This window comes from Amborella trichopoda, chromosome 8, assembly GCF_054954075.1.
Source record: "Amborella trichopoda isolate Santa Cruz 75 chromosome 8, AtrichopodaSantaCruz75HAP2 v2.0, whole genome shotgun sequence".
Classification (NCBI taxonomy): Eukaryota; Viridiplantae; Streptophyta; class Magnoliopsida; order Amborellales; family Amborellaceae; genus Amborella; species Amborella trichopoda.
This window is the reverse complement of record NC_142343.1, coordinates 30933802-30961419: the sequence shown is the minus strand read 5'-3', so window position 1 is coordinate 30961419 and position 27618 is coordinate 30933802. Positions and strand designations below refer to the sequence as shown.

General features: G+C 38.8%; 1 protein-coding gene across 6 annotated transcripts in view; it reads left to right on the top strand.

The window, feature by feature from the left end:
* LOC18423627 (Polyketide synthase, enoylreductase family protein) overlaps positions 1-24176 on the top strand; it is a 34472-nt gene extending 10296 nt beyond the window's left edge. For 4 of the 6 annotated variants that reach the window (XM_088874356.1, XM_088874354.1, XM_088874355.1 and 1 more), the window contains 5 exons: positions 12584-12683; positions 12870-12946; positions 13053-13131; positions 23361-23479; positions 23840-24176. In XM_088874356.1, the coding sequence (XP_088730482.1) occupies positions 12584-12683; positions 12870-12946; positions 13053-13131; positions 23361-23479; positions 23840-23933 (469 nt within the window). In that variant the 3' untranslated portion in view covers positions 23934-24176. The remainder of the gene's footprint in view (positions 1-12583; positions 12684-12869; positions 12947-13052; positions 13132-23360; positions 23480-23839) is intronic. The other 2 variants (XM_088874353.1, XR_016061163.1) reach the window with 2 other exon arrangements.
* Positions 24177-27618: the final 3442 nt, after the last annotated feature.

Sequence of the window (27618 nt, the reverse complement as noted above, 5' to 3'; positions counted from 1 at the left end):
CTCGATTCCATACCTAGGTGGGAACCTTTTTTTACAACATAAGAAACTCGATTCCTGGATTTCGGAATCTCGATTCCCCACATATATGGAAACCTAGTTTAAGAACCAAGGAAACTCGTTTCCTTAATTTCGGAATCTTGGTTCAACTCTACTTTTAAAAATATTGTTCAGAACCATGGAAACTCTAGTCCTTAGTTTCGGAATCTCGATTCCTTAATTTCGGAATCTTGATTCCTTAAATCTCTATCTAACACATTTGGAGAAACTTGAACCCCCTAATTGTGGGTAAACGCTCCCACATAGATTGAATCTGTCTTCCAGCGTAGTTTGAATCTTGATTTCATGTTAAATGATACACGATTGTAGATGTAATGAAACTCTTTTCGTCAGGGATTTGAATCATCTACACCATATAAAACATTGGTTTCTTGTAAATAATAACCACAAAAGTAATGTTTTATTTTCTAGTGGATGTCATGTTTAAGGTCCCAAACGATAGCATTAGGTGCCATGTGTAGCAGAAGGGGTATTATTATTTATAAAACATGTACTTTAGAAGGAATTAATGAGAATGTGTTGCTTTTTTAGTTATCTTTGTTATGTTTCTTATATTTTTCTTTACCTTTCTCATAGTTATGTGAATTGCTTAAGTGAACATGCACCACGTCGCACCTTGCAACATTGCTTAGTGTTGTACTACCGATTGCAAAATGGTTCTTAGTAATGTTATTTTTACTTTTTTTTTGCCTAATTTAAATGCCTATAGAATAATGTTCCTTATATTTGCGGTGATGTAAATTGCCTTGGTTTCTTAATCTTGCTCATATGTTATGTCAAATTATTTAAATGCCCATAGAGTAATGCTTCTTATATTTGCGGTATGTAAACGGCCCTTGTTTCTGAATCTTGCTCATATGTTATGTGAAAAGACTGCTTAAGTGATCTTACAACATATGTAGCCTCGCAACATTGTTAAGTATTTGAATACTGAATGTCAAGTGGTTATTAACAATGCTAATTGAATTTTTTTCGCCTCTAATTTAAATGCCTATAAAATATTAAAATCATTTAATAACATATAAAGCAACACACATGGACCGATAATTGAAACTCTAGAATTTATACATTGTGTAATAAAAAAAAAGTTACAATACTTCATAATAGAAAGTGTGTGTGTGTGAGAGAGAGAGAGAGAGAGAGAGAGAGAGAGAGGGGGAAGGGGAGGGAGAGGAGGGTGGCTACGACTTGTTCCTTCTTCCACTCTTTCGAGTTGTTGCGAGGAGCTTTTGTGTAATGGTAGAAGATATTGAAGGAACTCGAACTGTAGCAAATGATGGAGATGCTCTTAGGGTGGAAGATGATGGTTGCACTATTGGGGCGGCGCTTGGTGAAGGTTGGTTGAGGACGCGCTCGATGGTACCTTTAGTTGCGAATACATCGCGGTGGCTTGGAGTACTAGGTGGCTCTATTGAAGTTCCCCATGGAGTGACAGATCCCAAAGGCAGTGCAGACACAACTCTGTCATCATCAACATCGAGGCGTGCATCCAACGCTTCCAGGGCCACTATGTCATCCTTGAGGTGATCGTATTCTGGATGAGAGTCCCAATTCTTATATTTCTCTTTGCAGTCCGCTCGCAATCTATTCAACAGTCTGTCATTGTAATGAACATACACCAATGATTCAGAACGATCCGTATTCAGCCAATTTGGTTTAACATTGTGTATGTAGCTATACGTGCTCCAACATCTCTCTGCACATGAGGAATTAACATTTTGTGACAACACCTTTACTTCAATTGCATGCAATTCTGAAGTACCACCACCATACATGTCCCACCATGACACTGCTTTCATAGAACCCCTTTCAGCAATAGATGGGGAGAGAGCGAAAACCCCTCAATTCCCAAGAAAATCACCAATTTGTTGCTTCAGCCTTCCTCATTCCATATCATCTGGAATTAGTACATCAAGGGCTGTGTGGTAACATATAGAAACTTTTGGGTCCTGGTGGGGCTTCATCCTCTTTTCACCCCCAGGTACTGGTGTAGCCAACCACTCTCGTGAATAATACTTAGGACTGAGAAGGAATGCCAAACAATGCAATGGAAGATTTGACCGGTCCTAACGAGCCACAACTAAAGTCTTCACCCTTTGAAATAACATAGGATCGTCATATAGGGCCACCACAATTTCCCCCAACATAGTATCCATGCACTCGTATGCATCTCCCACGACAGCCCTGTCGCTATCGACAAACTTTATTGTCTTCCATATTGGCCTTGTAAAAGACAATATCAATTTATTCATCTTTTAGAACTCATCGTCCATGATAGTATCACGTTTGATGCCATGTTGATTATCTGATGTGCCTCGTTTCAAACCTTCCCACTCACTACCCAACACTAAAGACGTCAAGGCAACTGTCACTTCCATCAATCTCCTCAACATGATATAATGATACCCGAACCTCGTCTTCTTAGCCTTAAGAAGTTCTAAGTTAGAATGGGTCCGAAAAATGTACAGGCATCTTGTATGATTACGAATGTACTTTACCATTGCTTTTGCCTGCTTACAATGTTTGCAAACGAAAGCAAAAGATAGATTTTTCTTATTTTTGTCAACAATACCCATCATTAGCAGACTCAAAGTATGAGCCAAGCAACCCAACCAAAAAATGTGGGAATGACAGTGTTGAATTATAGTACTTGCACCTTTGCAATTGGCCGCATTGTCGGTTACGACTTGAACCACATTATACGGTCCAATTGACTCTATGGCTTTTAAAAGGATATCGGCAATCACTTGACTAGTCTTTTCAACTGATGAACAATCAATGCTATTAATGAGCATGGCCTTGCCAGCTGATACATCCATGACATTAATCAAAGATTCGTTCTTAATATTACTCCAACCATCAGATACAATGGATACACCATAACTTCCCCACTCACTCCTAACTGCTCCCAAGCCTGATCGATCCTACTGTTCTCTTTGTCAAGCAATGTTGTTCGGATCCTTTCGTACGTAGGTGCCACATAGCCTTTTGGACTGCTATTAACAGTGTAAATCATTTCATGGAACCTTGGTCCCTTCGCAACATTGAAAGGGATGCCGAGGGCATAAAAAAAATGAGCCACGGCAGCATCCACATCATCTCTTGCCTGAACATTAAATAAATGTGGGATCTTAGCTTGGGTTCCTTTCTTTTTTATCAAGACTTTCGGTTACTTTCTTTTTTATCAGGACTTTCGGTTTTCAATAATGATGGAAACAACGATGTATCAACTGAACAACCAACATCATTTCTATTTTGGCATTTTCTCCCATATAATCTTTGGGCTTCATCCTCCTCAAACCTTAATGCCTCTCGCTCTTCTTTGGATAATTTTGGGCAACTTGATATCCATTTAGACCCCTTAACAAATGATGGTCCCAAAAGATGCGCTTGCACACAAACATAGGACTTTCTCTACAATTGAAATTACATGTCGACTTCTTTGTACCACCGCTCCCCTTGCCATAATTACCTACGACTGTCACGTATTTCCACAATGGAGTGGAAGTAGGCTCTTCGACTTCTTCTTCCAACACTACAGTCGCATTATAAGACCCAAAAAATCGGCATACCCAATTTCCTCCTCCATACCAACACCCAAATACAAAATTACCTCTGAAAACAAGTTTGGAGGTAGAATTAGTTTAAGCATGATGCTTTCTGAAAATCACAAAATAACAAAAACAGGTAATTTCCATTCTTTCATCCTTGCACAATCCCATTCGCAATCCAATCCCAATCAATATCCATTTTAATATCTAGAAATCATATAACAAAAAGCAGTAAAACTCAAATGACTTTAAAGTTACTTAGATTGTCCTCTTGGATCTCTCTCTCTCATCTACCCACTGCCCACTTCCCCAACCCCAATTTGGATCTCTCTCTCTTTCTAACCCCCCTAATTTGGATCTCTCCCCATAATTTGACTCTTTCCCTCCCCCCCAATTTGGATTGCTCTCTCTTCCCCCAATTTGGATCTCTCTCTCTCTCCCCCCAATTTGGATCTCTCTCCCTCCCCCCAATTTGGATCTCTCTATCTCCTCCCAATTTGGATCTCTCTCTCTCCCCACAATACGGATCTCTCTCTTCCCCACATATTTCCTCACTCGAACCAAGTTTGAATCTCCTCTCTCCATATGTAAACAGCCAAGTTTGAATATCCTCTCTCCATATGTAAACGAGTTCAATCTTCAAAACATTAACAAAGAGAAAAAAATGTAAAGAACGAGATCAATGAGTGATAAAACAAAAAAAGGTAATCTATATTAATTGATGACATTCTCATTAAAAAAATTGATGAGATTACTTACATTTTAAACCACATTAAATTGAAGTCACGCATCTGCAATAACGTATAAGTCATGCACATGTAAACCATAAGAGAGTCTGAAATAGAGAGAAAGGGGGTGAAAAAGATGTATATCGGGCCCAAAAAGCCCATATACCATACAAATTTGACCGCAAAAAATATCTAATGTCTACGGGGTCTGAGAAGCCCATGCAAATGTAAAGATCTCCATCAAATCTCATAAAAATCACAATAGAGGAGGCCAAGGGGAATGACATGAACTGAGAGTAGAGCAAAAACTGCCTCAGTTCATGATTGACGCTTAAGAATAGCCAAAATACTCAATCAAAGGTCAGAGGTTAACCCAAGTACCCACACTGCCCACCCAAAAAACAAGCCCGAATAACACAAGCTTTACCCATCCAAAATGCCTTTCAACATTGGAAGCCTAAAACAAATATGGGCTACATGGCAAAAATAGAAAGAGGCTAGTAGGTCCAACCTACTGATCCTGTTCCATACACCTATGGACGGCCCTCCTTGTTTCCTCTTACCCACTAAGGAGCGGTCCGAGACAAACGGGCATTGCACTCATGCGATCGACAATTAAGTACGAAGAAATATTGAATTGGGTGGTGAGGCTTAAAATCTCGTGCTTTAAAAGCGATATTTCTTCGTTGGCTTGTTGGGTGTTAGAAACTTCCTGCACTAGCCTAGCAGTTAAGTTCCTATTTTCAGACATAAGACTTTCCTCAGGGGTTGGGTCAAACCCTACAGCTTTAGCGTAGCTATAGGCTTCTTTGGCGGCAGTTTGCTTTGCCTCCTTTCCCGTAAAGCATTGGCCACCACTAAAGGTGTGCCCCCTAACAACTACCAATGCCCTAAAAATGCGACAATGAGCGGTCCCTAAAACTTCTACGCTATAAACTGGGAGAGAGGGGTCCTCTTCGTTTTGGGTTTCCTCTTGTAGGAAATTTTTGAATGACGCATCATCCAAAGAGGGGGGAAATCGGTCCGGGTTGGTGTGGTGAGCGAGCCCGACAGAGAGGACGTGATGGCCCAATGGACAATGCCACATTATGAAGATTGTCCATATGTACCTACAAAAAAAAAAAAGGGCCAAAAACAATAGGGCTTCTATATAATGAATAACTAAAAAAATGTCAAATACCCTGTGATATATGCATTGACATGCAATACCTCAGGGGTTGCCTTAGGCAAGCTATGAGATACTTGCAATTGCAATTAAATGCATATACAATAAGCCTGAATCCCAATAAAATGCTATTAAACCAAACACATAAAATACTAACAAGCCAACAAGAAATAAAATACTAACCAACCAACATATCAAATATAGAATTATAAATCAAGGTCCCAAACTCTATTAAGAAACAGCAATAAACAGTAATAATCGGTCTCATACTTTGAGTTTTTAAAAGACAGTAATAAGCATAGCACGTTAAGAGAACAATCCTAGTCCTCAAGTGAAAATTGAGGACTGCTGCAAAAACTCTAGTATTGGTAAAGAGAGGAGCGGAGCTCCTCAACTGAATCCTCTAGAACCTCGGCACCACGTACAACAGTCTGCACTTCTACGTCATTCTTATCGAGCCTCACGCTAAGTGCATTTAGACGCCGACTGAGGCGCTCATAGTCCTCGTCAAGACGACGATTGAGGCGTTCAAACTCTTCCCAGAGGCGTATGAGATCTGCTAGGTAACGATCAAACCTCAAGATAGAGACTTTAGTTTTTTGAATGATGTCCTCGGCCTTTTGGACCCATGAAGGATGTCGATCATTTGCCGGAATTTCCATATTCTAGTGTTACACAAAAGTAAAAAAACATCACAAGGCAAAGAATAACATTAAACCGGAAAACAAGGGGCATGTTTCCTATGGTTTGTCATCGCAAGGGTGGTTCAACATAAGGGGATAACATTTGCAAACGAGCATTTTTCAGATGGTTCAATCAATCTTCTACTATAATCCCTCTTAAGAGAATTCATGACGCACATACCTAGCGAATGTTATCCTTATTGTCATTGTACAACTACAAAGTACGAACTACAAATAATGTTTCTTTTAACCTATAATAATTGTTCAACATTTTTATTCCATCCCCAATAAAGATTGTTCAGTCTACTTAACTGAGAAATTGACTAACAAACATGACTTACCATGTCAGAGGTAAATGTTGTGCAGTATACTGAACTTCGATAGTGACTCTAACAAAAACATTACCTTTCAGACGGTACAGGAGAGGTACGAAAATTTGCAGTTTTAACAGAAGGATTCTTGTGTCAGCAATGTAAACGAGATGAAAGGAAGAAAAGTATTGAGTCACAAACCAGAAAGACAAGCTCTTATGCATTACACAAGAGCTAGACATCCTAATGTGTAATGTGCATAAGAAGTGTTGGGTGGTGTGGTAGTGCATTATATTTTCCTAGTCAGCCCCATAAGGATAACAAAAAATATGAGAAACCCCATAAGATAAGATTAAGATCTGCTAATGTGAAACCATACCATAGAGCCATTAAGCATTTTTCTCACTCTATAAAACCAAATCCACATGATAATGTTTACCACTATCACAATTTTTTTTAACAAAACCTTACCACAGATCCATTAAAGATTACTCACTCTAAAAAAACAGAATAAACATGATATTATTCACCCATATCACGAATTGTTTTTTTACAAACAAAAACTAAACCATGCCATAAAGCCATTAAGCATTTCTCACTCTCTAAAACCAAATCCACATGATATTCTTTACCCCTAACCCTTTTTTTTCCTTTTATTAACAAACCGTTCCACAAAGATTACTCACACTCTAAAAACCACAATACAAATGAGCCATTAAAGATTACTCACTCTAAACAACACAATAAACATGATATTATTCACCCATATCACGGATTTTTTTTTTACAGAAAAAGCTAAACCATACCATAAAGCCATTAAACATTTCTCACTCTATAAAACCACATCCACATGATATTTTTTACCCCTAACACTTTTCTTTCTTTTTATTTAACAAAACCGTTCCACAGAGATTATTCACACTCTAAAACCCACAATACACATGAGCCATTAAAGATTACTCACACTAAAAAACACAATAAACATGACATTATTCACCCATATCACGAAGTTTTTATATAAAAAAAAAAAAACTAAACCATACCATAGAGCCATTAAGCATTTTTCTCACTCTATAAAACCAAATCCACATGATAATGTTTACCACTATCACATTTTTTGTTTTAACAAAACCTTACCACAGAGCCATTAAAGATTACTCACTCTAAAAAAACACAATAAACATGTTATTATTCACCCATATCACGAATTGTTTTTTACAAAAAAAAACTAAACCATATCATAAAGCTATTAAGCATTTCTCACTCTATAAAACCAAATCCACATGATATTCTTTACCCCTAACACTTTTCTTTCTTTTTATTTAACAAAACCGTTCCACAGAGATTACTCACACTCTAAAAATCACAATACACATGAGCCATTAAAGATTACTCACTCTAAAAAGCACAATAAACATGATATTATTCACCCATATCACGAAGTTTTTTTATACAAAAAAAAAAAACTAAATCATACCATAGAGCCATTAAGCATTTTTCTCACTCTATAAAACCAAATCCACATGACAATGTTTATCGCTGTCACATTTTTTGTTTTAACAAAACTTTACCACAGAGCCATTAAAGATTATTCACTCTAAAAAAATACAATAAACATGATATTATTCACCCATATCACGAATTGTTTTTACAAAAAAAAAACTAAACCATACCATAAAGCCATTAAGCATTTCTCACTCTATAAAACCAAATCCACATGATATTCTTTACCCCTAATACTTTTCTTTCTTTTTATTTAACAAAACCGTTCCACAAAGATTACTCACACTCTAAAAACTTCAATACACATGAGCCATTAAAGATTACTCACTCTAAAAAACACAATAAACATGATATTATTCATCCATATCACGAATTTTTTTTTTATAAAAAAAACTAAACCATACCATGAAGCCATTAAGCAGTTCTCACTCTATAAAACCAAATCCACATGATATTCTTTACCCCTAACATTTTTCTTTCTTTTTATTTAACAAAACTGTTCCACAGAGATTACTCGCACTCTAAAAACCATAGTACACATGGGCCATTAAAGATTACTCACTTTGAAAAACACAATAAACATGATATTATTCACCCATATCACGAAGTTTTTTTATACAAAAAAAAAAAACTAAACCATTCCATAGAGCGATTAAGCATTTTTCTTACTGTATAAAACCAAATCCACATGATAATGTTTACCACTATCACATTTTTTGTTTTAACAAAACCTTACCACAGAGCCATTAAAGATTACTCACTCTAAAAAAACACAATAGAAATGATATTATTCATCCATATCACAAATATTTTTATGCAGAAAACACTAAACCATACCATAAAGCCATTAAGCATTTTTCTCACTCTATAAAACCAAATCCACATGATATTCGTTACTCCTAACACTTATCCTTCTTTTTATTTAACAAAACTATTTCACAGAGATTACTCACACTCTAAAAACCCACAATACCATAGAGCCATTAAGCATTTTTTCTCACTCTAATAAACCAAATCCACATGATATTCTTTACCCCTAACAAGGCATACCTTAAGGATGTGTTGCAGCCGTTGCTTCCACCTTCTACACTCCGGTGAAACCCTGAAAATGGTGTTGCAAAGGTAGCAGCAGTTGCTTCTACGCTCTACTCTATGGTGATGGTGTGGCTCGTGGTGCTAGTGGTGTGAGTGCAGAGAGATAAAGAGAGGAAGTGGTGGTCATGAGAGATACTGAGGACGGGCAGTGGTGGTAGTGGTGTGAGTGCAGAGAGATAACCATTGAAATTCAAAACAACTAACCATCACCATCAATTCAACTTGAGGTTTGAAATATCCTAATGAGGGTAGCGTGCCACTCCCTACTCCTTGATTGTTAAGACTCGCACTTCATTAAACCTAGTGAAGTGTTATTTTCATGGGGTATATTACATCACCCTATGTCATGTTGTGTCCTACTTATCCTCTTAACACCAATCACAACACACCATTTTTAAAAATCTAATGTTTCTCAAATTACAAAATTAGAAGATTAAAGATTTTAAGTGTTATTTTCATGGGGGATATTACATAACTTTGTCATTTTTAAAAATCTAATGGTTCTCAAATTACAAAATTATAAGATTAAAGATTTTATGCAAAATATAAAATCTCTACACTCCCACATGTGAAAACACACATGTCCCACCTGTGCCTCACACATATGCTATAAAGCACGTACACCTATCAACATTGTGTGCTATTAACAAACGCGTGTCTCACGTCTAGGGTTGGCTATCCATGCCATGCTTATTGGTCAATGACGTGGCAATCCTATGGGATGCAGTGTGGCACACATTGGCCATTTGTGTGCCACACGCCACGCGTGTGAACGTCTTCATGTGGAATTGCACACGACAATTTTAATAAAGCATTTTTCCTTTGAAATAAAATTCCCAAGCATTATCTAAAATCATGATAAATCATTTTTTATTAATTCTCATCAAAGTATCATGGTCTGACACTTATCATAATTCTGGTTGGGAAAAGAGGATCCCACAGGAGGTCGTGCTATACTGTACTCTTCTGGGCTAGACCTGAAAACCCAATCCAATTTCTCAAACCAACCCAACAGGCCCCTTTGAGTCATAGACTTCAGTCTGGACGTAATGGACCTATCAATGCTAACCGCTAGTTGGATAGATCCCCGTTCGTGGATTACAGGTGCCCCCCTAAGGACATGTGCTCTTGTGGATGCAAGGGTCCTCTCTCAGCGCATGTGCACAATTTTGATAGATCCCCGTTCAGTGGATTACAGGTGCTCCCCTAAGGACATGCACTCTTGTGGATACAGGGGTCCTCTCTTAGCACGTGTGCACAATTTTGATAGGTAGATACTTATCTCGTCAGAATAGCTTCCCAAAATGCAACTGTCTGTGAACACGCTGTTAGCAAAGCTACATAGGTCAGGGATTTGGGCTTTTGTCCTCTTAGAGCCCAATTGTGCTCACACAGGGCTTATACAAAACCATATCAAACAAATCGGCCACTAATCCGCAAGCCCTGGGTTTCACGACATGAGGCGAACGTAGTCATATCAACTTTGACTAGAGGAAAACTCTAAATCCTCTCGGTTCATAATATTGTTCCAAGAACCTCGTCTCATTCAAACAGGGTTATTTCGGCCTATCCGGATCCTAGTACGCAAAGATTCTGGTAGCTACTATGTTCTTGGCCACTCTCATTGTGCCTCTGAAATAGTGTTGGCATTGTACATAAGGCCTTGAAAGGCCATAATTCCAATACTTTTGGCCTAGGGGTATTTTAGGTAATTAAATAGAGTAAATTTGAAATTCTTGATGAAAAGAAAGCATTTTTTAACTGTAGTTGAGGATGACATCATCTTGGCATTACCCACATGGAGCAATAATTGCTTCTCAACCACTAATAAATGCCACTATTTTTTTATATAAATATTTATACTACCCCTCCTAATAACAAAAAATACCCTTACTAAAAAATTTTGTATTACAAAACAAGGGTATATGAGTGTCCAAAAAAGTTGAGTACATTAATAGAATACTCATATATATAAGTACCCTAACATAACCCTATGCATATATATAGACACACATGTCTGTCATGTATGTAAGCTAAAATTGGTGTTGCCCCACCTCATTTGCCACATTTGATTGTGTGAGGGGCCTATATGGCTATAAAATGCCTCCATTTAGTCTCCAAATAAGGAGGATTTGAAGCTCTATGAAGTTCGAATCCCACAAAGCCACTATCTACTCAAACGAATGGTGCAGATCTGATTTTGGAGAAGCAATGCATGTAGAACATTTTTTTAGGTCCAAATCATATCTTATTTGAAGGTGACTTTTCAGAGGCTTTCAGGAACTTTTTCAGTCCTTACCCAACAAAAAATGGTGGATGAGGTGAAGGAATCTCATTTTCTTCATGATCTTAGGGGTCCACAAAAATTTTCCCTGGCTGTGCATGTCAGGTATGCTCTGTGGTGTTTTTGCTTCTTGTGAGAGTTATTTGTGTTTCTATTCAGTATGAGTTTCTGAGATTTGACGAGAGCTTTAGGGGAAAAATTCCTTGTTTCATGTGCTGGAAGATTAATGGCAAATAAAATGTAACTTGTAATGATCCCGTATGGTTCCCCGTTGTCATTGTGGGGTTAGGGAAATAGCCTGGGCTTAATTGGTTAGCGTTTGACGATTTGCAGCGCTACGTTCTAGGCTCAATTCCTACCAAGGGTAGGGGGCCTCTCCCCACTTACTCACCCAAAAAAAAAAGTGCCATGGATAGCTTCATGAATAGTGTCTTCCACAGCACCATTAGGTCCCTAGAATCAGAAGGAATGCTTACCACAAGTTATTTCTGGACTAGATATGAAGTTGTAGGATAATAAATACCTAGTAGAAAAGCCAGAATCTGTGTGATTGCTTTTGGTGCTAGATTAGATTGTGATCTCATGCTTGTTTGGAGGCTTCAAATGGCTAGTTGATTGGAAGTTGGATCCTGTTCTATTTGTGTGTTTCCTTATTTCGCCCCCTGTCTTGGCATGTGTTAAAGAAATCCCATGGTCATGACTTTGGAGAAAAAGGTGATTATTAGCTTCAACTTGCTGTTGTTTTTATAATTGTATAGAGCAGGTCTCTGCTTATTTACTTCTCTGAACTCAACTTGGCCTCTGCAAACACAGCAGCCATCCTTTTTTATTTCTGATGCACTTTTTGTTACGTAAAACAGCGGTTTCAACCTTCCACCTAGGTGCTGATATAAAGAACTCTAGCACTTGACCATATTGGGAGGCCTCATAGCCAGTAGTTAGCACAAGTGAGAGGCATCTACAATTCGGGGATCAACATTTAAATTTTGTTGAAATAGCTAGTTAATTGAACTGGATTATTACTGTTTTTGGTTATTGAGTTAAAATTGGAAGGAAGTTTTGGTATGGAAGTTAGTGGAGTTAAATAATAAAATGTTTGTTTTGGTGGCAGAGTTTTATTCACATATTGAAGTTGAATGACTCTCTGAGCTTCCTATTAGCATTCTGTGTTTCCTCTGTACGTAACCATCACAATTAGTGTTGTAGGATTGGAGCAGAAGAAGTCAAAAATAGGCTCAAGAAACTTGGAGCAGATGAGGTGTTCACAGAAAGCCAATTGGAAGTGAAGAATATCAAGAGTCTTCTGGTATCATCATCGTTTCTTTATATGTCTCCTGAAATTGAGTAACATATGGAGATAAAAGTAGTCTTTCAAGTGTGAGGTTGTTCTTTAACATGTTTTAATTAGTTGATCTGCCTTGCATAATACACTAGGATGTTGTAGTTTCCAGCTCCTCTAATGACTTTCTTCCTTGTTTCAAATTCCTTTAAGGGTAATCTATCTGAACCTGTGTTGGGCTTCAATTGCGTTGGTGGTAATGCAGCTTCTTTAGTCCTTAAATTCTTAAGGTACCCTTATTTCTCTTTTTCTGATCTTCCAAAAAGAATGTGTGTGCTTGTGAGCATGTATGTGTGCTCCCATGCGATTGATCAAATTGATAAACAAATGTTACAGGCAGGGGGGGGCGATGGTGACCTATGGAGGCATGTCAAAGAAACCAATCACTGTTTCTACCTCCTCTTTCATATTTAAGGTAATGAGGTCACAAATATAAGTTTGGTGCAAGTTTCTTCTCTTTATAAGCTGTGGGACTTATTGATAAATTACCCTAGACACTAACCATCTAGAAATAGATATTATGGGAAATTATGGCATCCACTCTATATTTATGCTTTGAGCATCCATAAGCTTGCTACACACCATTGGATCTAAAATTTTGAGATACAGTGCCCGACCGGGATTCTCATTTTCCAAATTGGTAGCTTCAACTTCTAAATCTTCCTGCTGTAATCAAGATTTTCGATTCTTCGATTCTGCCTTGATTAATAGAAAGTTATCCATAAACTAGAAGGGGAAGAGGATCACCAGCAATAGCCTAACAAAAAGAAAATAGAAAATGTAGAAGCTGAGAAAATGAGAACTTGGGTGGGTCAACCCTGATCTGGACCTAGCCTGACTAGTTATAAGTTAGACCCTGACTTGTTTCGGGTCCAAGTCAATTGGGTCCGGACCAATCGGGTCCATCTTATAAATAAAAAATATAAAGAAAGCATATAGTAAATGGTTTATATTATATACTTAATATTATTAAAATGTATTTGTAATGATATATGCCGGGTCGGGTCGACCTTGATCCTTGGACCCAAACCCAGACCCGACCGAGGTCAGGTCACGGCCAAATGGTCCTAGGCCCAACCCATCAAGTCCAAAATCCGGGTCTATACCCGAACCCAGCCAGGTCGACCCGACCCAATTCTCACACCTACTGAGAACAAAAGTGGAGAGAGAGAAAGTGGAGGATGGTAACTCAAAGGGGCATATTCAATTATGGGGCACACTTTCATTTTGACAACACTATCTATCTGTTTTCCACTCTTCCGGACTTGGGCTTCAACTTATTCTGCCTCTCTCTCTCTCTCTCTCTCTCTCTCTCCAACTTTGCAAGGAAGGTTCTCAGTTCTCACCTCCGTACAACCAAAGTCAAATGCATATTTTTCTAAAAGTATGTCTTCTCGGTAAGTAAGGTGATTCATTTTTTCCGAATACCTCACAAATATAATAATTACACCTGAAAAAATTCAGGGTTCTAATCTTTTGAATTTATTTCTTCTAGGAAAATCAGTGTAAAGAGTATATTTGCCACTTTTAGCCAAAATCATTCCAAAAGAAACTATCTTCTATTGTAAAGGTTCAGAGTATACTTAATAACTTATTTCCCCCCAAAGTCTCTCAAGGAAAGGGGGGAAAAACCATCTCTTCTGAAAGGGCATTGTGACATGATGTTAGCCATGATTGAGTTTTCATCATACGACTGCACCATTTTCTAAAGAGGACATTTCTGTGTATGTTTGCATACTTTTCTTTTGGCCTCTTAAGATTGAGAGAGAAAAGAGAGTAAATTTAAGCACACGATAAACAAAATAAAGATATCTTTTCATGCTGTTCAAATTGTGGGGCAATATCCCTTATATATACACAGATCCCTATAGGAGTTACAAGCATTATGCGTAATTGTTACATTGATGTTGCAACCTATTATGCAAGATTGTTATATGGTTGTTACAACCCATTATGCAAGACTGTTTACATGGCTGTTATACCCCATTATTCAAGACTATTGCATGACTGTTACAGTCACTCCACTCCCCCTCTAGCTAGAGCATATATGTCATAGATGCCTAGCTTGTCCAAAGTATTCGTTAGTTCAACTTGATTAGAGGCCTTAATATGTCTGCCAATTGATTCTCAAATCGAACAAATGGAGTAATATTGTATTTGAAGCTCTAATCTGACTCAAATCGGGAGGATTATTTACCTTTTCTCTAACAAAGTGGCAATCAACTTCAATATGTTTGGTTCTATCATGAAATACAGGATTTGAAATGATATAAGTTTGCTGCTTCATTATCACAATGTAGAGGAATAGGAGCTGATACATTAACATCCATCTCTTATAGAAGAGAACAGAGCTAAATTATTTCACATGTAACCAGTGATTCAAAAAGCGGACCGCCTAGCACCTAGGCGGTCCAGAAGACCTGGGCACATCGCCTAGGCCTAGGCGGTCCAGAAGACCTGGGCACATCGCCTAGGCCTAGGCCGCCAATCTGGACGGTAGTCCCTGGGCAGCTGCCTAGGCAGTACGGAACCCGCTTAGGCTGGCGCCCAGTGCCCAGCCCAGGGCAGCCGCCTACAGAACCTACCTAGGCGGCCGTCCTGCCCAGAAGCAGAAGTTTGTTTTTTTCAAAGTTGACAAAAATTGATGAAAACATCACCCATTGATATTATATTTAATTTTTGATGTTTTATAAATCTATTGGGGGGTTTTTTAGAAGATTTTGAGTCCTTAGAAGTATCTTTGATTGGTCATCCTTTTTGGATTCGACTAGGCCGCCCAGGTTCTGGGCGCCCTCCTAGGCGCGCCACCTAGGACCCGCCTAGCACTTTTTGGAACTATGCATGAAACACTTGCAATTGCTCGATACTTGGCTTCTACTGAAGATCAAGTTACAACACTCTGCTTCTTACTCTTCTTGGTGACTAAATTACCACCCACTAAAGTAGCCACTAGTGGATCGTCGATCAAGAGAACACTCAGCCCAATCTGCATCGCAAAAATCTTGTACATCAAGGTGACCATGACTTGTACAAAGTAACCCACTCCTTGAAGCAGATTTCAGATATTGTAGAATATGATAAACAACCTTTGAGTTATGGGAGCATGGTGCATTGCATAAACTAACATGCCATACTTGCAACATATGTAATGTCTGGTTGTGTGACAATCAAATAAATAAGTCTACCCACTAATCTCTAATATACACCAAGATTACTCAGAGGCTCTGATTGCTGATCATACAATTTGTGATTAACCTCAATAGGAGATTCTACTGGCTTAGCATCAAGGATTTCCCATGTCATTGAGAAGATCAAAAGTATACTTTCTTTGAGATAAAAAAACTCCTTGTTTAGACCTTGTCACCTCTAAGGAAGCATTTCAATGGACCAAGATCCTTGATGTCAAAAATGCCCACCCCCCTCCCCCAAGAAATCTTTCACTTTTTGAATCTCATTATCATTATTTTTCCTATTAGCACTTTATCATCCACATACTCTATCAGTATTGTGGTGGCACAACAGTCTCTTTTAACAAATATGGAATTATTTGAAAGATATTTCTGAAATCCAAACTAAGATATTGCCATATTGAATTTTTCGAACCAAGCCCAAGGTGATTGTTTTTTTTTTAGGAAGTTAACTATTTGTATTGCTAAAAGAAGAAGTGTACATCAGTAAGTGTCGAGAGTACCCACGACCGGGTCTCTCAACCAAAAAATATGCCACCTAGCAGTGGTCCTGTACAAAAAATGGAGGGCTCATAGGACACGCCCAATTACAAGAGATAAATTGTGCAAAAGAAATAAAAAGTGCGCCCGTAGAGGTCCAGAGCAGAAAAGGAGATGGACCCGCGACAAAACCATAGTCTAAGTAGCTCAACAAAAAGTCGCATCTATACGGGGGCTTCAGCTTGGATCTGAGCAGCGTCCTTAGCTAGAAGATCTGCGAAGTCGTTCGATGTCCTCCAGATATGCGTGCAGGAGGTGTCTATAACCCTGCAAATATACTCAATTTTGTCAAAAATTTGGGCGAGGTACTAAGGAGGAGTGGCCTTCCAGAGGCCCAAAACATAATGTTTTTGGCATCCCCCTCGACAAACAACCGAGAACCCCAGGATAGGTCGAACTTCTGAAGGCCCAATAAGAGAGCCATAGCCTCTGCAAATTGAGAGTCTGTGTGGCCTAGGTGTTATGAGTAAGAGGCCAGGATATTGCCATTGTGGTCATGAAAAACCCCACCGGCTCCAGCTAGGCCTGAGTTACCCAGGGAGCATCCATCGATATTGAGCTTGATGATGCCATCCGGGGGAGGCGACCAAAAGTTGGCTCTTGATACCCGAGGGGGTACAAGCTGTATGATATTCTCCCAGTCTTGAAGGAAGGTAGCAGTCGGGATACCAGCGAAAGCCTTGTGGTTGGAATCCCAAAAGATTACCAGCGAAGTAATCTTGTGGAAGAGAGCTGGAAATTCCACGGAAAATCCTAGAATTTCTTTCGAGCTGAGAACCCAGATGGTTGCTGCTATGGAATCTTTCCAGAGGATTTTGCTCGGCTGCGGCCAGTGAGAATCGAAGGAAGAAGTAAGTAACATCAGTAGTGAGGCTGGGGTAACCCAAGAAAGTCCAAAAAGTTGGATAATAAGGCTCCAGCGTTCAAGGGCTGGGTGGCACTGATTGAACAGATGGGAGTTTGTTTCTTCCTCACAAAGACACATGACACACCTATTGGGGATGGGAATCCCTCTCCTTTGGAGGTGGTCTACAGTGAGAGCTCGTTCAGAGCAGGCAATCCAGTTGAAAGCTTGCACTTTAGGTGGTGCGATGGTGGACCAAACTTTGGATAGAACAGAGATGGAGTTGAGAGGGAAAGTGGGAGGTTGTTGTAGTCTCTTATTAAAAGAAGCCATTGAAAAAGAGCCAGAGGGGGAAGGGGTCCATACCAGGGTGTCTATCCCCAAAAGGGCAGGGAAAGTAGAGTGGAGGGAGGCCGACAGAGATATGAAGTCCAAAGTTTCTTCATCGGAGAGCGGACGTCTAAAGAAGGGCTTCCAGACCCTACAGTTTCTAGAGATAACCATTTTGTCAACCACTAGGGAGGATTTGTTTACGGCCAGAGAGTAGAGAGAAGGGAAGAGATCTCTTAGGGGTGTGTGGCCTATCCAAAGGTCGGACCAAAAATGCACTCTAGCACCTCCTCTCGCTTGAAAGTGAATGAATTGCTTGAATAGAGAAAGGGAGGTCAAGAATGTTTTCCAGGCACCAGAGACCCTGGTCGCAGGTCTCCCCTCGGGCAACCAATGATTTGTCGAAATTTTATATTTGTTGTGGAGCACCTAAGCCCCTAGCGAGTTGTTCAGGGTGGCCAACCTCCACCACCATTTATCCAACAACACTAAGTTGTGTTTTCTTAGAACTCTGATTCCAAGACCTCCTTGGTATTTCGAGAGGCACACTTTGTCCCAGGAGATAGGGTGGAATTTTTTTGACTTAGCTTCTCCGGACCAGCGGAAGTTCCTCATCAGTTGGTTGAGACGCTTAGCTACTGAGGCGGGCATCTGGAATAAGGACACGAGGTAGACCAGAGAGTTGGCCAGGGTAGCTTTGACGAGCGTGGTTCTCCTTGCAAAGGACATGAATCTACCTTTCCATCCTGCCAAGGTGATTGTTTCAGTCCATGTATAGATTTTTCTTAATTTACAGGCCTTCACTTCCCCTCCCCCCCCCCCCCCGCCTTCCCCCCCATCCATCCCATCAATGAGGATAAAACCCAGGTGGTAGTGCCATATACACTTCCTCTTACAGATCTCCATGAAGAAAAGTATTCTTCATGTCTAATTGATAGAGTGGCAATTAGGTGTTTAATGATATAGATAAAAATACCCATACTGATTTCAATTTTACTACTGGTGCAAAAGTCTTCTTATAGTCAACCCCATATAACTGTGTAAAATAGTCAAGTCCTTAGCCACCAAACGAGCTTAATCTCTCAATCGAACCATCTGGTTTGTGTTTCGTGGTATACACCCACCTGCATTCAACCATATGTTGTCGTTCTGGCTGATCAATTATATCCCAAGTTCATTGCTTCTCTAAGGCAATCATTTCCTCAATCATGGCTGCTTCCCAATGTTAATGAGCCAAAGCATTTACAACTTTGGTGAGAATAGGAACAAGAGGAAGTAGAGCAAAGTTATGCATTAAAGGAAGGTGAAAGTGAAGCATAAGAAACAAACTCACTGATTTGATGAAAAGTAAAAGTTATTTTTTCGTTTCTTACAGCGATAAGTAAATTGAGTTGAGAAGGAATAGGGCAAAATGAGAAGTTCCTGACAAGGCAGCGAGTTGGCGTTTATCGTTTACATCAGACTTTCCCTTTTTCTTATTCTGGGTGTACACTTCCGATTGTTTCTCAATAAATTCCACCTATTCCTTGGTTGGATTACTGAAACTATTTGTGACCATTGGAAGAGGAATAGGATTCTTAGGTGGCATAGTGAATATCGAATCTCTTTGGGAAGAAAAATAGGGTATATCCTCAAAGAAGATAACATCCTTTGAGACATATTTTCTTTTAGTTTTTGGATAGTAGCACTTGTATCCTTTCTGAGAGTTTTGAGTATCCTAGGAACACATATGAAGTAGATTGAGGTCCTAGTTTTTTCCTAGCTGGCCCCAGGGTATGCACAAAGCAGACACAACTAGAGGTTTTTGGTGGAAGAGAAAACATAGGAAGTGCATGATGGAGAAGTTTAAAAGGATAAGCACCATTGAGAATAGGTGTAGGCATCCTATTGATCATATAGGTTGTAGTAAGAACTGCTTCATCCCAATATGTCTTAGGAACCTTCATTCCCATAAATATGCCCCTCACCACTTCTAACAAAGTGGCTATTTTTGGGTTCTGCCACACCATTATGTTGTGGTGTATAGAAACATGATGTTTGAGTTTCTATACCATGTCCAAGAAAATAATTTTTTTACCCATTGTATGGATACTTTTGTGCGTTACCAGAACGTAAATTTTTTATTTGGATCTCAAACTGGTTATCAACCATTTGATGAAATATTTTAACTACTAAAGGTACTTCATCTTTGCTTTTCCTAAGATCAAGGTTGAATAAGTTGGCCGCCTAGCTAACAATCCACCTAGGCCGGGGGGGAGGGGGTCCAGCGGGCTTGTTCAAGGTGCTCGCCTAGGGTGCTCAATGCAGGCGCCTAGGTTGGTCTTGGCACCCGCCTGGTGCCACCTTAATTTTTTTCTTTTATTTAGGGTGAGAGAATTAGGTCTATGGAGAGAGATTTTTTATTGTAGCTGTACTTTTATTATGTATTTTAGAGAGTGAAAGTATCCTTTCTCAATTTTGGGAAGAGATCGTATGCTTTTTATAATTGTCTTTTGAGATGGAGACAACTTTTATTGGAGATGTACTTTTTTTTCATTAAAAAAAGTATAGTATTGTCATGGTTCTTAAAAAAGTAAAGTATCGTTTTTCTTTTATTTAGTGAAGTACCTTTCTTTAAGTTTTAGTAGTGAGTAAAGATATGGGGACTTATGGCCTTATTGAGGGTATGGCCCTTGATAGAGCAAAATGAAAGGCCAGGATTTGTGTAGCCGACCGCAAATAGTTGGGAAAAGACTCTGATGATGATGATAATGACCTTTCTTTAATTTTTATTCATTAAAAAAGTAAAGTGCCTGGCACAATTCTTAAAAAAGTGAAGTGTTCTTTTTCTTTTATTTAGTAAAGTACCTTTCTTTAATTTTTAGATTAGAGAGTGTACGATTCTTAAAAAAGCACACATGTGGCACAATTACATAATAACATATGCACATAGTCATGATATTAGTATTACTGTTTTGTACAACTGCACCTTGCCTATCATTTATATTAATTTTTTATAGAAATTGAAACCATACAAGGGAGAGAGTCCCCCTCCCCGCCGCCCCCCAAGCGGTTCCCCAAAAGTTAGGGCTGCCCAAGTATTTGGGCGCCTGCCGAAGTGCCTGCCCGACTGTCCTTAGCAGTCTGGGCCCCTGGTCAACTAGGTGGCCCGCCTCCACCTTCTTGAATATTGCATAAGATAGGGCCAAGAATAACGAGAGTAGTCATCTATGAATGAGACAAAATACTGATATCCAAAAACAGAAATAATTGGAACATGTCCCCGAACATCAAAATGAATAATATGGATTGGCTTAGATCTATTATTTTAACTAGAACAAAAAGAGGTCCTACAATGTTTAGACAATTGATAGGTCTCACATTGTAGCTGAGGAACATTCAAAGAAACGAACTTCTCTGGAAACAATAATTTTAAAGATTTGGCCTAAGTGAGTGTGCCACAAGAGGAGTATGAGACTCAATGCTGACAGCAGTGGAAGTGCATCCTGTGTTGAACCTATTGTCTTCATGACCACAACCAATTGTGTTTCTCAATTTTAGGTCCTGACAACACGATGTTAGGGGTAAAATGTGACATTGCAGTTTAGTTGTTTTGTCAAAGCTGCTAGCAGAAAGAAGATCGGAAGGTTAAGGCACATGTGTTACAGAGGGTAAGGACAATGATGATGAAAGTTTATAAGTAGCGCTCCCAAAGGCATCAGTCATGGGTGCATCAACAAGTTTAACACTACTAGAAGCAGGAGAAAAAGACATAAGAAACCAAATGTCTTACTAATCATATGGTCAGTAGTTCCTGAATCAATAATCCAAGGTGTAAAACAGGTGGAGTTGGAGGCACGGTTTGCAGTTTCATATGTACCTGGCTGCTCTAGCGGTGACTTGTAGTTGAGTGAACCCTTGGGAGCAGTTAACTCGTGTTGTAAGTCTTTGATGGCCTGATATGTTGGATCGTGTTCATTGGGATGTGTGGATGAGGTTTCCTCCTCCTTGCTCGATTTAGTATGGACACTTGCATTCCTTGGTTCGGTCTCAACTGTGGACGCAAGTCCCAATAGTGCTCTCGATTGTGTGTCCTCTTACCACAATGGCATCATTTGATCTTCTCCTTTCAAGAAGGAGAAAGTGGGGGCACGATATGGTCCTTTCATAAGTGCTTTTCGTTGCTTGAAGCTTTTTGCAAAGGCTGATCGTTTAGAATGGATGCTAGAGTTTGTCCTTCTGCATTAACCTTTCTACTAGCCTCCTCTCTTACATGATTATAGACTGATTCAAGAGTGGGCAAGTTGTCATTTCTTACAACTTGTACTCTATGAAGTTCCAAGTCAGGATGTAGGCTTGTTAAGAACTTAAAGGTCCTTCGTTGCCACTTAGGCAACAGTGGGATTAATAGGCTAATAGTGGTCTAGTTCGTCCCACTTATACCTTAGTATCCCAAAGCACACTTCCACAATCATTTCTCCTTGCTGCAAATTTTCTATTTCATAATGCAATTAGTAAATCTTAGCCATATGAGCTCGTTGTAAGTATGTCTTGGCTACTGCTCCCCTCATATCTTTTCCAGTCTTAAGAAGCAACAACCCCCTGCTAAATACTTGGCTGCATGGAATGAGGAGCCAAGCTACTACTGTCAAGTTCTCACTTTCCCATTCATCATGGGATGGATCATTTGTGGGAGGCTCTTCACTTTTCCTATGATATAACGCAATTTCCTCCAACCTATGAACATTTTGCACATTGGGACTGTTCTATGTAGTTTTTCCCATCTAGCTTAACTGTAGTAATCATCAATCCTGGGTGGTCAGATTGACTGGTACATTAGAGAAATATTGTGCGTTATTTCTGACGTTTTCTTTCTCTCTCGAACTTGAAACCCTAAGGCTGGTTTTGTTCAAGGTACTAATTCCTTAGTTTCAAATGTGAAGTTGCTTGAAATGTGAGATTACTGGAAATGTGAGGTTGCTTATACACCACAACTTCCAAGCCCAAGAAGGAAAAATGATTCTAGGGTCATCAGAAATACTGGATATCCTAGGGTTTCAAGCCCTGCTTTAATACGATGTTAAGATTGAGAGTGAACCTTTGGAAGAGACAGTGGGTCCTGGTATAGAGAGATGGATGAGCATTGCTTTTCGGAGAGAGGACTTGTGTGTTATTGAGTGAGAAAAATATATATTGAGAGGACTGGCACTAAGAAAGAGAAATGGGTGGAAAGTAGTGCTTGAAGGGGCAATGAATGTCCCAATAATTCTTGGGCGCTTATCTGAAAAGTGTACATGTATACTTTGCTGGATGTTAACCATAATTATGTTTTGAACGCGTTCACTTTTATTTATTTATTTTTGAATGTTAAGTTGGGACCTGGTGTGAGTGGAAATGTAGACATCGCGTTGTGGCTCCTGCCACCCTGACCGCCTCTGCCTAGAGCCCATTCTCTCTTCTACTCAATTATTGGTAGTGATCAATAAATACTTTTTCCTTCTCGAGGCTGCATTCATGTTCCAAGCCAGGGCACAGAGCCGTGAGAAGATCTCTAGATGCTCAAGAATTTTATTCTCCTACTCCTTTTACTTCGTCTTTAGTCACTAACCCACTAACCCAACTGAGAAGACCATAACTGATCCTCATAACTCCATGGCCACCTACCGAATAGAGCACACTATTCATCTCAACATGCTCTAATACAATCTCTTAATGCCTTTTCCTTCGTGTTGCGGCTTACCATGCCAAAGCTGTTTGCTGCAGGATCTTTCTTTGAGAGGGTTCTGGTTGCAAAATTGGATGACTTCACACAGGGCAGATGAGTGTAGAGTGATGATAGACTACATCTTGGACTTGGTTCACGAAGGGAAGTTCAAATATGAGTAAGCCCCTCTCCTCGATAAGAAATGCTATTCCGTTTGTCTACTAATAAATTCAAGAACTGATCATTCCCTTGACAATTTAAACTCTCTCTCTCTCACACACACACATGTAGGTCCTCAAATGTACATATGCCACATGGACTCGGCCACTTGCAAGCCAGTGTGGAAGAGAGAGAGAGAGAGAGAGTAGGGGGATGAGATCTTTGTTGGAATTTGTGACATTGTGGATTACATATTGTTTATCATCCTAACTGCTTGATCCACACACCCTCCCTTGGTGTATGGCATTAGATCGTATTGTTTTCGATGATGTCGTTCTTGGTACATATTTATATGTTGCTGATTTATTGATCCTTCCAGGATGGAGCTGGTCCCCTTTCAGGATTTCCACAGGGCTCTAGATAAAGCAATTGGGAAGCTGGGAAATCATCCCAAGCAAGTTCTGAAATTTTGATGGAACAGAACTTGCAGCATGGAGTTCAAGAAGGGTAATTTTTTAGTTTGAATGGGTGTCGAATTCCTAGTCTGTATTATAAGAAAGATACCCAGTGAAATCAGCATTTGCTTTGGCTCCCTTCTCCCATCCATCTCTGGACGTGATCCCGAACACACATATTATGTATGGGTTTTATGGGGACTACTGTATACCACTAGTATTGGTAGATAGGAATGAAATGCACTGTTCTTTTTCTGGCAATAACGTGATAATCTCTCTCTCTCTCTCTTTCTCCACGTGCATGTGAGTATACCGTGGTGTGTGCCGGTCGCATCCATGTATGCACATACAAAGGAAAAATCTCTCTCGTGCAACATCATCAATTTATATCTTTATTTTCCTTTATTGAATGCGACTTATTGGTGGAAACTTTGAATTTAGGCCACTGCAAAATTGTTTCTCCCAAGATGGAAATGGAGTGAAACCAAAGATCCGGAGTTCAAGATGGCTAGCCCAAATTTTACAAGAATTTTCCGGAGAGCAATGAATAATTCTCTAATGGCTCCTGAATTGGGCCAAAAAATTGAGTATTGACTAATACAGTGACCTTTTGGATGCCAAAGTTTATTCTCAGAATACTTAGATCGAAGGCTAAGAGCTCCAGGGGAACTCTTAGAGATTGCAGGAAACGGGGTGATGAGAAAAGAAGCGAGGATGCAGATAAGGTGAATGAGATTAGGAACCAATGGTCAAGTTGGCGAACAGAGAACCAGCTCGAAACAGAGCTGTCTAAAGTCAAAAACCCAATCCCTGAATTTCAATTAGACAAATCTATTACCAACGGACATGAACCATAAAGAGAGATTGGTGATTGTGGAGCGAGAGGAAGAGAAAGAGAGATTCTCTAGTCTATTGTGCTTGTCATTGCGCTTATTTTCGTGGTTATGGTGATTGAAACTTGAATATTTTGTGATTGTATGTCGATTGTATGATTATTGCATCACTAAATAAAAAAATATTACAACACTTAAAAGATCAGTTGGTTAGGAATTTGAGATTAAATATTTGCTAGCCATTATTCAAATTCTTGTGATGAGTGTACTTAGAGACACGAAGAACAAAATAACTTGATTAACCTATAAGAGTTATGTGGAAAAGGTTTTGCAGCACTTCAACATGCAGAATGTCAAACTAATTAAAAACTAATTAGTACCTCTATTTTTTATGCATATGAAGTTGTTGGTTAAGTTAATGCAGATTTTACAGATGACTTGGTTAAAAGAATGTCTACTACCAGGTTTATTTTACTTTACGAGTGTTTATGCTCGAATTTTGCCAATTTTTGAGTGGGATCAACTCAAATCTCTTGGGAAACTAGTTTATTTTCAAAAATCAATAGGGAGAGTGGGGTTATACACTCATAGGTATCATAAATCTTTACAGATGTGGTTCTCTTGTAAGTCTAGCAGCACCAACTCTCAGATCCATATGTAAGACCTTACAAGCTTCCAAAGTACTAACTAGGTTTCCTAAGTATGAAAAGTTACAGAAAAATGAACTAAATCTAAAGAAAATAATAAATTAACTAGTATAAAAGAGATCACTTACATTAAGCACCGAAACCCGGAGTTTCGGGCTAGGATTATGCCGCTCTTCTCATGCCACCTTCTTTTTGGACGTTTTTTCTTGTTGGATTTTGCTAGGTCTTGGGTTATTTTACTTAGATAGTATTAAGGCTTAAAAAAGGGTCAGCGAGCTTATGAATGAATTTCTCTAATTATTTCTAAGCTTGGGAGAAGGTTTCCTTTATTTTTCTAAGGGATTTGGTGTCTCTTAAGGTTTAGTACGAATTTTTGGATTTTTTCGATATTTCTTTTGGATTTTCATGAATTTCTAGGAATTATCTAGGGTTTTTCCTAACTTCTGGAATTTTTTGGGATTTATCTGTAGGTATTTTCTTAACTATATTTGTGGGCTAATTTTGGTGATATTTCTTGGGATTATAGAAGGGGTATTTATAGGTTTTGACTATAGTTAGTCTTGAAAATATTTAATTTAATCCAAGGGCCCAAATTTAATAAAAAAAAAGGGGTATATTTCATATTTTTTTGGAATATTTGATTTAAACTGCCTGATTATAATTATCAAAAAAGAAAATGGGTGGAAAACGACCACCTGGAGCACATCGGGTCACACGACTCGTGGCTAGTTGCAGGGCTTGATGTGCTGAGGTACATGGGCATTTTGGTTAGTTTTCTTAGATCTTCCTGAGGCTCTAATTTGTTAATGGTAGGTCTTATTTGGATGATTCTTGAACCATTAGAAAGTTCTCAAGATCTACTATATCTTGAGATATGTTTTGGACAGTTTTGGGATAATTAATTTACGTCTAAGTTGACTATGGTCCACTAGGGTTTGTATGGTCATTAGGGTTCAAAATCAAGCTTTTTAGGAATTCCCTTAGCCAAAATTTCGAGGTGTGTGTCTACAGTTATCCCTTTTTTACATTCACCTGGGACACCATATGAATGACAAAGAAGTAGATATCCAAGACATGATGGAAAACAATTGGGGGTCATCCTTTTGAATGACCAATATCCTTTGGGAAGGTGGTGGTACACCAATGGATGTTTTTTATCCGTAAGATATCAAACTGGCGTTGCGCTATCTTTGGGGTAGTAGCGTTGAGAGCTCTCCAATAATTGAGATTCACAATGACAGTCAGCAAGAACTATGCTATCTTTGAACCGTTGATTTCTCCTTGTTGAAGTCATCGCAATGCTATTTGAGACGCCAGTGTAGTGATCTTCCGCTTTAGACCTTTATCTTTGGGTCTGATTTTCAATTGAATGGGATTTTGACATTAGAAGAAATGATAATGATGATTTTTTGCTAATTGAACTTCTATTGACCTCTAATTCTAAATTCTTAGGATATACAGGTTCAAGCAGAAATTTTCAGAACATATGGATTGTTTCTTCCTAAGGGTTTGCAGCATAACATTCAGAATTTGGTGGCAACGAAAACATCATGTCCGAGCTCGTTCTGAAACCCTTTATTTTTTAAAATATTTTTAAAAAATGAGGAAATTTTGAAATAGAAACAGAGTTTCATGCCACTATTTTAACCAAATAAATTAAATTTTTGAACAAGTTATTAACATATAGGGAAAATTTGAAAATGGGAGAAATTTTGGAAAACAAATTTGTCATGGACTGAGGAACTTACTGTTACCAAGCTGTTCGGAATGAAAGAATTATGTGGCAACCTACTAGATGACAGCCATCTTCCATGACATGATGCATGTTGAGATGGAAGACTATGTAGATATTGGGTCTGTAGCTTTTCCCGTCCCCCCTTCCCTCTAAGCAGTTTCTATACAATATGAACAAAAAAGAAATGTATACATGCGTCAAAAAATTCTTAGGATTATTTGAAAATGTATTTATATATCTAATTATAAAATTTTTAACTTCAAAAATGGTTAAAATCAAGCATATCTATAAAGATATGAAAATCATGAAAATGGACAGTCTAGATAATGTATTGTAAGATGCGTTATATCTGGGACTCAAAATGTTTTTTTTTTTTTTATATTCAAAGATTTAGTTTTCAGACATGCCATCTATATTCCAATTTACTATAGATCTTCCTAAATAGGATACCGAACTAGTAATCATGTCTTCTTCAATCTGGAGATCTA